This window comes from Oncorhynchus masou, chromosome 30 (assembly GCF_036934945.1).
Source record: "Oncorhynchus masou masou isolate Uvic2021 chromosome 30, UVic_Omas_1.1, whole genome shotgun sequence".
Taxonomy (NCBI): domain Eukaryota; kingdom Metazoa; phylum Chordata; class Actinopteri; order Salmoniformes; family Salmonidae; genus Oncorhynchus; species Oncorhynchus masou.
Window position 1 is genome coordinate 27,607,021 of NC_088241.1, and position 16,304 is coordinate 27,623,324.

At 42.2% G+C, this 16,304-nt stretch overlaps 1 protein-coding gene across 13 annotated transcripts in view; it reads right to left on the reverse strand.

The window, feature by feature from the left end:
• Positions 1-16,304, reverse strand: part of LOC135522465 (plectin-like) — a 208,850-nt gene that overhangs the window by 61,346 nt on the left and 131,200 nt on the right. For 2 of the 13 annotated variants that reach the window (XM_064948757.1, XM_064948756.1), the window contains exon 1: positions 11,200-11,300. The exons of the other annotated variants lie outside the window; for them this stretch is intronic. In XM_064948757.1, coding sequence (XP_064804829.1) covers positions 11,200-11,215 — 16 coding nt within the window. In that variant the 5' untranslated portion in view covers positions 11,216-11,300. Of the gene's footprint in view, positions 1-11,199; positions 11,301-16,304 lie in introns of those variants that run through there. 13 annotated transcript variants of the gene reach the window in all.

Sequence of the window (16,304 nt, forward strand, 5' to 3'; positions counted from 1 at the left end):
TATAAAGTGTGAAATACATAGTTTAATTATTTCACTTTATGTGTGTATACATGCCTTTCAGAACCTGTTATGGTTTATGGAGTGTGTTGTCTAGGCTCTTTGGCAGTTTTAACAGTGGTCCTGGGTGATAGAGATCTTATAATAGAAATTCATAATTATAAAAACTGTCATCAATTTACCTATGAGGCTCCCTTAGTACTGCATTCCACCTTGGAACTCACAGTACTTCAAGTCTTCAACCCTTCTACCACTGTTAAGGCAGAATTATCATCAAGCCTATCATGAAAGTAAAAGGAGGGGGGAAAGCGGACTACTTTCTCTCTTTCTAATAGGACCGTAATTAAACAATGTATGACTGTCTACTTGGGTCGACCGACACAAACACCACCGTCGTCAGCCAAGAGAGGCTAATTTACGACAGGTCACAACTGACCTGATCCTAGGTCAGATTAAAGAGTGGACAGATGGCCTGAATATGAGACTTCTCTTACAGATGACTGACCTATGCTCCACAAACATACATCTGCACTTGTCTTCAGGCACTAAGGACTGGTTTCCCGCATCCATTATAAAAAGCCTCCTTTGGACTAAAAAGCATATGGTCAATGGAGAATCTTAATTGAAAGTGATTTTTAGCCCATGGATAGGCTTAATCTGGGTCCAGGAAAATGGACCGACGATTCCCACTTCTAACCTTTAAGCAATATTATGTGACCCATTTCAAGAAGTTAGGCGTATGCTACTACTTCATAGGAGAGGAATTTGCACATTTAAAAAAAAATCCAAATTCGTTTTTTGTCAGAAATGCCTTCTGGAACATGTGAACATTCTTGTGCCTTAACAACAAACTTGTATGCCATCTGTAAATAGGAATACTATTGTTAAAATTACGAGCCGAGTTGGTTTAGCCATGCAAAAAGGCCGGAACCTTCCCGCAAGCCATGATTGGCTGAGATGATGGATGGGCTGGACATGCTGAGAGATGAGTTCGGATTGGTCTGCCATGAAGCATGCTTTTGTTTAGAACATAAGCTGCTCAGTATGTGTAGATAAAGCTTGCTACCGCAGCTTTTTGAGGCATGGTGAACTGCAAACGTGTTGCTACTGCTCAACAACATTGCTGCCAAAAGTTAGCAGGCACTATTGACAAAGATAAGTGGGAAACAGTTGTGATGGACTACTTTTTGATCATGGTCATTGTGAACCGGAGTGACTTGACACAATGTGGGTCAAACAAGCTGTACAAACAAAACAGAGTGAAAAGAGGTTCCAGTCTGCTGTGAAGCCTTCATCTATGCATAGGGGTAAGAGTCTAGCTACATTTTCAGATATTATCAGGAAGTCGTTTTCATTGCAAGTTAAAGAGTACTGTTATCTAGCTAGCGAACAACAGCTTGCTGGATCACTAGCTAACGTTACGTGTATGATCTGTGTAGTAATATTATTAGTACCTCAGAAAGCGATTTGCATTGCTAGTTACCGGTACCCCTTGTATATAGCCTCGCTACCGTTATTTGATTGTTGCTCTCTGATTTGTTATTTTTCTATTGTCTTCTTTTTTATTTACATTATTTACATATTTTTTACTTCAGTTTATTTGAGTAAATACTTTCTTAACACTTATTTTTCTAAAACTGCATTGTTGTAAGTAAGCCTGTAAGTAAGCATTTCACTGTTGTTGTATTCAGCACATCAATCAATGAAATGTATTTATAAAGCCCTTCTTACATCTTACACCTGCTGTACAGAAACCCAGCCTAAAACCCCAAACAGCAAGCAATGCAGGTGTAGAAGCACTGTGGCTAAGAAAAACTCTCTAGAAAGGCCGGAACCTAGGAAGAAGCCTAGAGAGGAACCAGGCTATGAGGGGTGGCCAGTCCTCTTCTGGCTGTGCTGGGTGGAGATTATAACAGAACATGGCCTAGATGTTTAAATGTTCATAGATGACCAGCAGGGTCAAATAATAATAATCAGAGTGGTTGTTAGAGGGTGCAACAGGTCAGCACCTCTAGAGTAAATGTCAGTTGGCTTTTTGAAGCCGATCATTCAGAGTATCTCTACCGCTCCTGCTGTCTCTAGAGAGTTGAAAACAAGCAGGTCTGGGACAAGGTAGCACGTCTGGTGAACAGGTCAGGGTTCCATAGTTACAGGCAAAACAGTTGAAACTGGAGCAGCAGCACGACCAGGTGGACTGGGGACAGCAAGGAGTCAGCATGTGAGCCATGACCAGCCTTTCAAAGCACTTCATGGCTACAGACGTGAGTCCTACGGGTCGGTAGTCATTTAGACAGGTTACCTTAGTGTTCTTGAGCACCTGGACTATGGTGGTCTGCTTAAAACATGTTGGTATTACAGACTTGGACAGGGAGAGGTTGAAAATGGCGTAGTAGTAGTTTAGCTCATCTGGTAGGCTAATGTCACTGGGCAGCTCTCGGCTGTGCTTCCCTTTGTAGTCTGTAATAGTTTGCAAGCCCTGAATGGAGAGAAAACCCTGTGAGAAACTTTCTAGAATAAGTGTCAGAGCTCAGACAATTACTGCCAGATGCTACCCACAGGGGGCTCTCAAACCCTCGCATGCCTATCAACGAGCGTAGGCACACAGTGGTGAACGACACTCACTGGCCAGTTCATTAGGTACACCCATCTGGTACTGGTTGCTTCCAGAACAGCTTGTATTCGTCAGGGCATTCTATGAGGTATCGGAAACGTTCCTTGCTGACGCAATGGCATCACACAGTTGCTGCAGATTGGACGGCGGTAAAATCATGCTGCCAACAGCCCGTTCCATCTCCTCCCAAAGATGCTCTATTGGGTTGAGGTCAGGAGACTTGCGCAGGTCAATCAAGTAAACTGAACTCGCTGTCATGTTCCAAGTGATGTGTCTCCGCTCCTCAATTGTACAGTGTTGGTGATCGCGTGCCCACTGGACCACTTCTTCTTGTTTTAGCTGATAGAAGTGGAACCAGTGTTGTCGTCTGCTGCAATAGCCCATCTGTGACAAGGCTCTACGAGTTGTGCATTCCGAGATGCCATTCTGCACACCACTGTTGTGCTGTTATTTGTCTGTTTGCGGCCTGCACAATTCTTGCCATTCTCCTTCGAATCGCTCTAATCAACGAGCTGTTTTCGGTCACAGGACTACCACTGACTGGATGTTTTTTTTGTTTGTTGCGTCATTCTTGCGTGAAAAGCCCATGAGGGCGGTCGTTTCTGAGACACTGTATCTGGCGCGCCTGGCACTGACGATCACACCACACTCAAAGTCACTGAAGTCACTTGTTTTTCCCCATTGTAACGTGTATACACAGAAAAATCACTACCTTTTACTGCTGATGAGTATTGAGTGAAACGGAGACATTTGGGAAAATGTAGGAATGTGCCCTGAGGAGAGTTAAAAGTGTGGTTTTCCAATGCCTCGCAAAGAAGGGCACCTACTGGTAGATGGATAAAATAATATTTATTATGCAGACATTGAATATCCCTTTGAACATGGTGAAGTTATTAATAACACTTTGGATGGTGGATCAATACACCCAGTCACTACAAAGGTGCAGACGTCCTTCTTAACTCAGTTTCCGGAGAGGAAGTAAACTGCTCAGGGATTTTACCATGCCAAAACAGTTACAGAGTTTAATGGCTGTGATAGGATAAAACTGAGGATGGATCAACGACATTGACCGAGTGAAAAGAAGGAATTCTGTACAGAAACATGAATCCTCTTTGCAACAAGGCACTAAAGTAATAATGCAAAAAATGTGGCAAAACAATTTACTTTTGTCCTGAATACAAAGTTTTATGATTGGGGCAAATCCAATACAACACATTACTGAGTCCACTCTGTATTTTCAAATATAGTGGTGGCTGCACCATGTTATGGATATGCTTGTCCTCATTAAGAGAGTTTTTCAGGATAAAAAATAAAACGGGGTGGCGCTAAGCACAGGCAAAGACCTTGAGGACAACCTGGATCAGTCTGTTTCCACCAGCAACTGGAAGATGAATTCACCTTTCAGCAGGACAATAACCTAAAACACAAGGCCAAATCTACACTGGAGCTGCTTAACATGAAGACAGTGAATGTTCCTGAGTGGCCGAGTTACAGTTTTAACTTAAATCTGCTTGAAAATCTATAGCAAGACTTGAAAATTATTGTCTAGTAATGATCAACATCCAATTTGACAGAGCTTGACGAATTTTTTGAGTGTGGTGTGATCGTTTTTTGAAAATAATAATTGGCAAATATTAAACAATCCAGGTGTGCAAATCTCTTAAGAGACTTACCCAGAATCACTCACAGCTGTAATCGCTGCCAAAGACGATTCTAACATATATTGACTCAGGGGTGTGAATACTTATGTAAATGAGATATGTCAGTAGTTCATTTTCAATACATTTGTAAATGTATTGTCATTATGGGGTATTGTGTGTAGATGGGTGAGAGAAAATACATATATTAATCATTTTTGAATTGAGGCTGTAGCACAACAAAATGTGGAATAAGTCAAGGGGTATGAATACTTTCTGAAGGCCCTGTATGTTGTAAATGGAAGCTTGTCACTCAGACAAGCTTCCATTTCTGTATCATTTAATGTTGCATAGCTTTTTCCAGTACAGGCTTTAATGTTGTTTGAGTACAACAAACCGGCACTCTTCAATGGCTATGAACATTCAATGTAACCAGTACTCTTCAAGTATACATATATTTTTATTATTATATAATTTTCCTTGTTTCCGGTCATCATACACAAATTGTACATATATTTTAATTCCAAAATAACATAACCAACAAACACCAAAACAAAACAATACAAAAGCAATAACAATTATACATTCCCTTTCAGTTCTCTGCTCTTCATTTTGCATTACTTTTTTCTCATAAATGTCAATAACATTATTTTGTTGTATTTTCCTTACATACCTTAAATCCTTTGACTGTCACAAAATGTGTGGCTGTAGTGTGTAAAATACCCCTAAAAGAGTATAGAGGCCTATACAACAATATATTTATTGTACTGTATACAAGAAAGAGACCAGGTCCAGATGACCAATAAATTCATATACATTTAGGGTATCTGCAAGATTAGGAGGAAGGGATAGTAAAAAGGGATCCCATATCGCATAGAAATCGCCTTCCTTGTTCCTAAATATAGCACTAATTTTCTCCATTAGTAACACAAGATCTCACAGTACCACTGATTTATTGTTGGTGGCTGGTCTTTCATCCGGCTAAGGAAAATGCATTTGCCTGCCACAAAGTGTAATTTCTTAAGATTGAGCTGTGCTAAGGTAAGTGAGGGCCTGTTCACGACGACAACTAGTGGAAATAGCCATGGGTCCACCCATTATTATAAGACATATGAACATGCCCTCCAACTACATTTTGACATTTTCCCAGAAAGTTGTAATTAAAGTCCAAAACAGATGGCCATGAGTGCCTTTTCCTTCTTATACTTACAGCAGGTGTCAGAGAATTCTTCATTCATTTATTACATATAATGGGAGTCCAATGAACCGACTTGCATAATCTTATATTGGATCTCTTGCACCTTGTTGCGGGTGAACAGTTGTCTTGTGTGTCAAGGTCATTCAGCTTTCATCAGGAAATTGTCCACTGGGGATAACCAGTACTCTTTAGTGGGCAGAGTCACATAGCTTTGTTCAGGGTTTTAGGGCTTCACAGATAATGGGAGATACTTCTCCTAGATTAAATATCACTTAGAAAGAACTTCTCGGGATATACAGTATGATGCGTATGTATACTAACGAGGGTGTGCTGTTGAGAAATCCACCGGCGAGGGCCGAAAGGTATAAATAAACTCTTAGCCTAGGACCGGATGTGTTTCCATGGTCCCCGAGCAACTCAAAAATACAGCCTCAATGACTGGCACTCATGAGGTCCACATGAGGTCTGTACGTTGTTCCTCTGTGTTTTGGCAGGGCCAATTGCTCTGCCCTCTCCCCTTCTCCCAGAGGACACTGAACAGCATCCAAAGTCAACAATCTGAACCAAACTACATGTCTCATTTATAACTCTCTGCTCCCCATGTGGATATGTTGCATATGTCCACTGTTTACCTTGAAATTCTGGAACTTTCTGTTGTGAATACTGTCCCACACCAACACAGCTTTACAGACAGAGTGTTGGTGTTGGGGGGATATGTGGTATTATGTACACACTCATGGTTCCTGGAAGGATTAAAAGCACACAAGTGAATCAAATTGAATCACTCCCTCCCTTCCTCCCAGAATGTTGGTCACAGCCTCCAGAGTAGAAGGTGTGGGAGTTGTGATTGTTTGCAGTAAACACTGTGGAGCTTTTCTCCACACCGGAGACTCAGTGCTAAGCCACTCACCCCAGTCCTTCTATAGCATCAGCCTACTACAGCATTATGAGTGTTTGTAGCATCTCTTGGACAACAGATAATGATTTGTGTGTGTTCAAATGTAAGCATAGATCAATTCTAATAAAAATGTTGCAACTCTTGAGTTACTGTAAAAGTAGGATGTTTTTGTGCTGTTCATGAGCAGTCAAGTCTGGAATGAACCAAGGGCTACATCTCTTCTTAGTTCTGCATTTTTTGAAAGGGGCGTGCTTATTTAAGATGGTGAGGAAGGCACTTTTGAAGAACAATCAGGCTGGCGGGATGAGGTCAATATCCTTCCAGGATATCCGGGCCAGGTGGATAGATTCAGGGCACAATGCACAGGCAAGGGCATGGTAGGGTGCGAGTACAGTGGAGGTAAACCTAGGCTAGGCTGGACAATAGAATGAGTCAAAATTCACCCAAGGCTGAAAAAAGTATTTAGAACGTTGGCTAAGCTGGAACACTAGCGCGAGCCCATAGCAAATGTATGGAATCGAACGTTCGCAGAGCCTGTTTTGACTGGAGTGAAGCTTAGAATTCCATTTAGCTTAAATGGCACCAAAAAAATCTATCCCTTTTTATTTTACCACTACAATCTGTTCTTAGGACAAAACAGAAAAATAACAACTTGTGTAGAAAGTAAACATCCGCACCTCAATGGTGCCAAGTGTGCTTATGTCTGCATAATGAGGAAGTAGGAAAAAATGGCAACTTCTGACTATTTCTGGTCTAGTATTTGCTGACAACAAGATACACTGCCCAGCATTACATCATTTGAAAGAGGAGATTCATGATTAGCATGGTGTCCGAATTGAAGACATAAAAATATACGATATCTGGCAAAATAGACAAACATACCTATATTTCCCTATAGGAAACAATGGGATGACCTCAGAGTAACATGAGGGATTTTTTTGATGTTTACATTTGAACTATATACAATGTGAGCAGGTCTCCATTGCGAAGCTGCCATTGTGACATAGTAAAACAAAATGGGATTAGAACGTTTGGAAGGCGAGTTGGTGCCACAGTGCTCAATAGAACTAATAGGAGCTGGCAGGGCGAAAAATGCCCTATAATAAGGCCTGTTTTTTTCATGATCACTTCAAAACTATGGCAGGCAGCTGGGATATATGGTAATATTATGAAACTGGGCTCCACCGCTGATGCAATTAATGACTTTTTAATAGAAAAAAAGCATTGTTAAAAATGTCCTGTGTCCAGCCTACCTAGGCATTGGGTGACGATGAGAGAGGATGCATCTCTGGAAGTGCCAGTTAAGCTAGGTGCGGTCTCCGCATATCTGGGAGGTGGGGCAGGGGAGCTAACTGAGGCATGTAGAGCGGCACTAGGGGTTCCGCAGTAAAACAAAACAATGAGAGCTACCCTAAACAACAGTATACAAGGCATATTGACATTAGAGGGAGGCATATCACAGGTGTCGAGTGGGAGGGCTAAGACAACAACGGGTAAAGCAGCTAAGACAACAACAACGGGTAAATGGTTATGAATGGGCAGAAAGGGTCAGTGAGCTACACACAGGGCCTGAGTTCAAGGTAGGTGCCGACTGATAAACAAAATGAAGTACCGTGTTAATGAACAGTCCAGTAGGCATCAGCTGTGTCGCGGAGTGATCATAGGGTCTAATAAGCAGCAATGGACAAAACAGGGAGCCGCTTGGCAGTTGTCACTACGCTAGGCGAGCGGGAGACACGGCACTCAGAGAGCTAGCAGGCCGGGGCTAGTAGCTGGGCCGGTTGAGAGCACATCAACCGAAATACGTCAACAGATCAGTCATGATGGATCGGCGGAGCTCCGTGTCGACGAAGGGTCCAGGCCAATTGGCAAGAGAGGTGTTGTAGTTGGTGTTCTTCATTTGCTAGCCGGGGGAATGGGCCTAGCTCGAGGCTAACTGGTGTTTGCTTCTGGACAAGGGCATTAGCCACGATAGCCACTCGCTAGCAGCTAGCTAGCTGCGATGATCCGGTGTAATGGTCCAGAGCTTGCGACAGGAATCCGGGGATGTAGTGTGAAAAAAAACTATTCCGATATGCTCCGGGATGTTATCGCGCTGTGCAGACTGGCGGATATTATCCGGGCTATCCGGGCTAAAGCGGCTGGTGTCTGTGCTAAAGTTAAAGACTGCTAGCAGTGGCTAACAGCGACTAAATAGCTAGTAGCTAATTAGCTGGCTGGCTTCTGAAAGCTAGCCCCTGATGGAGGTTCCGGTTATAAGGTCTAAAAAAAAATAGCAGATCCGTACCACGTTGGGTGAGGCGGGTTGCAGGAAAGTACATTTCATTTGAAAATGGAAAAAGAGATTGAAATGTATACAGAAAAAAAGAAAAAGCTGAATATTTACACGGGACAATAACGAGACAAAAACAAACACGTCTTGCTGCTACGCCGTCTTGGATAGACTTGAGTTAATGCTGGTCATAAACTTTCTCTCTCTTGCCTTTGCAGTATTGAGAGTGGAATGACTTTAACATCAAAATATAGGACATTGAAACAATATTTCTCACAAAGAATGTGCAAAATGGTTGGTGGGGATCTAAACAATAAATAAACAAGTGTTGTAAATACTGTAGCTACTATTTATTCAGAGATGCTTGACAGATTTGCAATTCATATATTTGTGATATAGGTAATGACTTCCTTTCAATCCTTGGACCCTGATTCAGATCCAAAGAATAACAACTAGCGTGATGTGAACAGATCAGCCACACTCCCTCATGCTTCTCATACCACATACCATGACTAGGATAGTAGCCAGCATTTAGAGGGTTAACATCCAACACAAGAGGGCTGAAAAGAGTAAAGCAAGAATGAGAGTGAGACAGAGACTTTAGGAAGAGAGAGGGCTGGTGAGAAAGAACTAGAGGGAAAAGGAGACACCCTCTTACTGAATGGTACAGCTGGCTACTCTATGACCTTGACTCTCTTTAATTTAAGGTTAGTGCGTCTTCTTGGTGGGAGAATAACAGTGAAAAGCCCTTTCCCCTCTCCTGAAGTTCTCTTACTTTGCCTCCTCAGTCTCGTCAAGCGCCAGACTGCGATCAGGGTCACTATGTGCCCAAAAACCACCAGGCCACAGCTGGCATTAGGACAGAGATAAAACTTTGGCAGCACTGACAGACAGGTGGGAGGGCATGGAGTGAGAGGAGTGGGGGCGTGTGGGTGTGCCAGAGGACAAGAGAAGGTGGGAGGGTGGTTTAAAAAATAAAGACGGGCAGTTTCAACCTTTCCCGGCCAAAACAGCGAACCCCTAGCTTTCTCACATGCTGCCACGCTCCCTCTCTTCTTTCAACACTTCTTCTGTCCCTCATCTAGTCCTCTGTGTTTTACAACTGTCTTTCTCTTCCTTTCTCTTTTCTTCCTCTCGCTACATTCTAAATGTATATTTCTATAATGTATGTGTCTGTTCTTTAATGACCGGCCCACTCCGTGTTTACGGTATCTGTTTTCACTGCAAAGGGCTGTCTAATCTAAAGTGTATCTAGTCACACTGGGCACTTTACTAGACTCTGTTCATTAGACATACAGAGACACACACGGAGTCACAAAGGCAAGTCAGACTTCAAATGAAGGAACAGTTAAAAAAAAAACTACTGTACCACTGTAAAATCATGTCAAAATCCTCTTCCTATTGAAATAGTAGCACTAAAACAATCTGATAATATGGTTATAATTTAAGTCAACATTGACAGTGGGTGGAAGTTTACATTGGAAGCACTGTGTTCTTACCACACTGAATTGAACCCCCTCTCTGACTCATTCCATCCTAGAGTATCAATGTTATTGTTGTTCCCCATTCTCTCTCTCATTGCAGCCTAATCACTATCATGTTCCCCAATGAACGACCCCCCCCTCTTTTTCAACCTCTACACATACAGTAGATCGTAGTTCAACTGAACAAGGATCTAGTTCTACAGTATTTCACAAGGAAGTAGGTGATGCAAATGTCTTTGTTAGGTCCATTAAGGCCCATCATCCGAGGGTAAAGGTCTTTACGCAAACGTTGTGGCATTCTCATGCATTATTCACTCTCTGTCTCAGAGATAAAGAGGGGAGCGGCATGCTTACCATACTAGCCCATCGATTACACTTTCACACATGCCCTATGTACAGTGTCACCTCTATCCAATTTCCTTCGAGAATAAGAGTGAACGAAGCACAGACAATTTAAAGTGGCACCAAATTACTCCTGCCTTCTAAATCTCTATGAAAGAAACAGACCGAATAACGGTTAACTTGCTTACACACAACAACAATCCCAAATGGCCTGGCGACACTTGTGGCTTGAGCAAGACAGGAAAACAGGTGTAGGCTTTATTTGTCTTAAAAAAAAACCATGTAATCTACTGAGTATTCACAAATAGCCCGGACAGACACAGACAGCCATCAAACACACACAGAGGAGTTTCAACGGGAGCAACACCATCCTTTTAGCCAGTCACAACCCTCTTGTATATATATATATATATATATATATATATATATATATATATATATATTAGCCAGTCACAACCCTCTTGTTATATATATCAGCAGACATGATTCGCAATTCAAGTTTGCCATAGTGCCAACAGGTTTAAATATGGAATAGAATCCCTACTTCGGTAGCTGAAGGTTGCGTGCGGTTAAGCGGCCGTGGTGTTTATGTGTGTGCGTGTGAGTGGGGAATGTGCGTCCGTGTGTAGTACGGATGTGCGCCCCCCCCCTTCAGCAACACAACAACATTTCACACACCGAGTTTGCCAAAAACACACAGACGGACAGCCAACAGAGAGACACTGACCACAACAACAGTCACCCTAGTCGGTTGACCTACCAGGTATGATCTTCATCTATGCTGTCAGGAAAAGAGAGAGGAAGAGGAAGTAGGAGGAACAGAGAGAGCTGAATCAGGGGAAATGAGGGGAAAGAGGAGGACTCCTGTCTGTTTGCTCTCCGCTGCCCCGTTTCCCCACCTTCTTCATTTTGACAGCCCCGTGCCTGCTGCTAGGATTTGTCAGCCTGCTCTCTAGTGGCCTCACAATTAGAAGGGGGGCAAGGGAACACGACAAGGCTGGGGGGGGGGGGGGAGGAGAGGGGGAGGCATGGGGAGGTATTGAAGCTTACGGTGGGGCTATAAATACCAGACAGAGACAGATGATCACACCATCACAGTTTAAAAGCTGATGGAACCACTCTGGCAGCCATTGTTTTGGCTGCAGTAGCTCACTAAGCCAGGCTACTTTTCTTCTCAGAGGAGGAGATCTTTATTCAGTGAGATTATGTCACAGGTTTCAGCCACCGGGAAAGAGACCTGACCCATTTAAGAGGAATCTGATGATGTATCCAGTTTGCCTGAGCACATACGGTGTCTACATACCTGAAGTATATCCATCAGCTAATACCGTCAGCAAATAGCATCTAAATACCACTACGATCAGTTGAGCTTTCTGCCAAAAGCCTATCATCTATGTGACATGAAGACACAAGTGAAACATCAACAGGTGAAGCAGGACAAATGGTTCTCAATGAAGCACTGTGTCAATTACAATGTACTCTTAACATAAACCTGATGGAAATGTGAAAGCAGAAAAACACAAAACAAAATGACACAAAACGCCCCAACAAAAAGAACATTTCTCATATCCAGAACTGGAACTATTCCGGCTCAGTCTGGCTTGGTGGTCGTCTTTGGCACTGGGTTAGGAATGTCAAACTTAACTGTCGGAATGCCCGTGAACACACTCCTGTTTAGTGAGAGATAGATTGGCATGACCTAATCCGAGCCTCTCTGACTAATGACCCCCTGATGCTTTGGGGACCCTTGCAATGTATAACATTGGCTAAATATAGCATTTTTTTAAAGTTGGTAACTATGTATCTAAGTGTGCATGTGGCGTTGTGAATTGCAGTATTGACAATGTATGTTCCATTCACAACTTTACTGTCTTTGACACATTTTCGTTGGTCCCCTATGTTTGAGGATGAAATAGGCCTTTCTAAAATCACCATTGTGTGTTCAATGTTAACTAGGCTTACAGTTACAGATATTGAAGATTTCAATATTTTGTCTGCTAGGAACTGATGTTCTTATAGGATTATCTATGGCCCAAACACAGTTCCTAGTGATATTGACATGGAATATTTCCACCAAATTAAACCATAAAGAGGTGCAGTTATTTCTGAAATAGAGCTATATGACGACACCCCTTGGGGGCTCATAGAGTAGTCTGATTCAGAGGGGTTGGGTTAAACGTGGAAGACACATTTCAGTTGAATGCATTCAGTACAACTGACTAGGTATCCCCCCTTTCCCCTATAGTTCACCCTTGGGGTATCTATACACACATCACTCACATTTCTGGAGTGATGAGGACTTAGTGCCTAAAAAGGCTTTGAACATTGAAGACCTGAGAAATGCAGCTACCTTTGCAATCTCTCTTAAACCTTTTGTAATGACATTTTTTAGAAAGGATGTTTTATCAACAGAAACAACTGGATGTAACAAATACAGGAACAGTGTCCAAGAAAGGCACAAAATGTTTCGACCAAACCATAAAAGGGCCCCATGTATAGACATGTCTAATGAAGAAAGTGCAGATATTCTGTCTAAACCATAGAGTCCCTCTCTCTGCTCTAGTTAAAGTCCCATCTTGACTTAGACGACGTCAAACTGTTACAGTTTGGTAGGTTTGTGTCAAAGGTGAAATGTTTCTGAGACCTTTGAAAGGAGTAGAAAAACCCTATAGTATTTTGTGTGTGGGTGGGTGTTGTGGGAGTTTGTTTGTGTGTGTGTGTGTGTGTGTGTGTGTGTGTGTGTGTGTGTGTGTGTGTGTGTGTGTGTGTGTGTGTCTGTGTGTGTGTCTGTGTGTGTGTCTGTGTGCACATTGATCACATTGATTTCTCAACCATCTACACACAATTCCCCATACTGACAAAGTGAAAAGATGTTTTTATATATTTTTGAAAATATATTGGAAATGAAATACAGAAATATCTCATTTACATAAGTATTCACACCCCTGAGTCAATACATGTTAGACTCACCCAGTCTTTCTGGGTAAGTCTCTAAGAGCTTTGCACACCTGGATTGTTTAATATTTGCCCATTATTATTACAGCAATTCTTCAAGCTTTGTCAAGTTGGTTGTTGATCATTGCTAGACAGCCATTTTCAACTCATGCCATAGATTTTCAAGACGATTTAAGTCAAAACTGTGACTACGCCACTGAGGAACATTCAATGTTGTCTTGGTAAGCAACTCCAGGGTATATTTGGCCATGTGTTTTCGGTTATTGTTCTGCTGAAAGGTGAATTTGTCTCCCAGTGTCTGTTGGAAAGCAGACTGAACCAAGTTTTCCTCTAGGATTTTGCCTGTGCTTAGCTCTATTCCATTGATTTTTATCCTCTAAACTCTATCGCTTGCTGATGACAAACATAACCATAACATGATGCAGTCACCACCCATGCGTGAAAATATGAAGAGTGGTATTCAGTCATGTGTTGTGTTGGATTTGCCCCAAACATAACGCTTTGTGTTCGGGACAAAAAGTTAATTTCTTTGCATTTTATTTTTGCATTTTTACTTTAGTGCCTTATTGCAAACAATATGCATGTTTTGGAATATATTTTAATTTTGTAAAAGCTTCCTTCTGTAATTTAGGTGAGTATTGTGGATTAACTGCAATGTTGTTGATCCATTCTCAGTTCTCCTATCACAGCCATTAAACTCTCCTAACTGTTTTAAAGTCATCATTGTCATCATGGTAAAATCCTTGAGCGGTTTCCTTCCTCTCCGACAACTGAGATAAGGACACCTGTATCTTTGTAGTGACTAGGTGTCACACCCTGACCTTAGTTATCTTTGTTTTCTTTTTTATTTTGGTTAGGTCATGGTGTGACGAGGGTGGTATGTGTGTTTATGTCTTGTCTAGGTTTTTTTTGTACATCTATGGGGTTTTGGTTTGTCTAGGTAAATGTTGGTCTATGGTGGCCTGAATTGGTTCCCAATCAGAGGCAGCTGTTTATCGTCCTATTTAGGTTGCCATTTTCAATTTTGGTTTTGTGGGTTATTGTCTATGTGTAGTTGCATGTCACCCCTCGGTTTAGCATAGCGGCAGGATTGTTTTGTTAGTTTGTTTAAGTGTTCTTCGTTAATTAAAGAAGAATGTATTCTTATCACGCTGCGCCTTGGTCTCATCATTACGGTGAACGTGACACTGGGTGTATTGATACACTATCCAAAGTGTAATAACTTCACCCTGCTCAAAGGGATATTCAATGTCTTCATTTTTTTTTACCCATCTACCAATAGGTGCCCTTCTTTAGAAAACCTCTCTGGTCTTTGTGGATTAATCTGTGTTTTCACCTTAGAGATAAGTATATGTGTGGGGTACGAAGAAAAGCTAGTCCTTCAAAAATACAGACTTGTTAAGCACATTTTTACTCATAAACGTATTTAGGCATTCCATAACAAAGGGACTGAATACTCATTAACTCAAGACATTCTCGCATTTCATTTTTGATTAATTTGTAAAAATGTCTAAAAACATAATTCTACTTTGATATTATGTGTAGGCCAGTGACACACAATCTTATTTTAAATGCAGGCTGTAATGCAACAAAATGTGGGAAAAGTCAAGGGGTGTGAATACTTTCTGAAGGCACTGTAGCTGTGTTGATGACCAAGGACCAAAATCCAATATGTACCATGGGAAATAGCTAACATCAGCTCATCTTGGACTAGTACTCATTATAGGAACATATGCTATTGATTTGTGTGTTTGTTCCATAGTTTAGACTACAGTGAGTTAACTGTTATATGGAGGCAGTAAATCTCCCAGTCACTCTGACGTGAGCCAGCCAGGCTGCACTCACTACATTGTATTACAAACTATAATTAACGCTGTTTTTTTCCAGTCGCCTTTTTCCTCCATGTGAGCCAGCTCTGCTCCAACTGGCAACCACTCTGCCTGCCTACGCTGGGAGACAATACCCTGCAGGCTCCTGTGAGAGGACTTTGTACAGTGGGGAGAACAAGTATTTGATACACTGCCGATTTTGCAGGTTTTCCGACTTACAAAGCATAGAGGTCTGTAATTTTTATCATAGGTACACTTCAACTGTGAGAGACGGAATCTAAAACAAAAATCCAGAAAATCACATTGTATGATTTTTAAGTAATTAATTTGCATTTTATTGCATGACATAAGTGATCAACTACTAACCAGTAAGAATTCCAGCTCTCACAGACCTGTTAGTTTTTCTTTAAGAAGCCCTCCTGTTCTCCACTCATTACCTGTATTAACTGCGCCTGTTTGAACTCGTTACCTGTATAAAATACACCTGTCCACACACTCAATCAAACAGACTAAGCTAAGGTAACTGAGCTAAACGACTACCGACCCGTAGCACTCACTTCCGTCATCATGAAGTGCTTTGAGAGACTACTCAAGGACCATATCACCTCCACCCTACCTGACACACTAGACCCACTCCAATTTGCTTACCGCCCAAATAAGTCCACAGACAATACGATCTCAACCACAATGCACACTGCCCTAACCCATCTGGACAAGAGGAATACCTATGTGAGAATGCTGTTCATCGACTACAGCTCAGCATTTAACACCATAGTACCCTCCAAACTCGTCATCAAGCTCGAGACCCTGGGTCTCGACCCCGCCCTGTGCAACTGGGTACTGGACTTCCTGACGGGCCGCCCCCAGGTGGTGAGGGTAGGTAACAACATCTCCACCCCGCTGATCAACACTGGGGCCCCACAAGGGTGCGTTCTGAGCCCTCTCCTGTACTCCCTGTTCACCCACTACTGCGTTGCCACGCACGCCTCCAACTCAATCATCAACTTTGCGGACGACACAACAGTGGTAGGCTTGATTACCAACAACGACGAGACGGCCTACAGGGAGGAGGTGAGGGCCC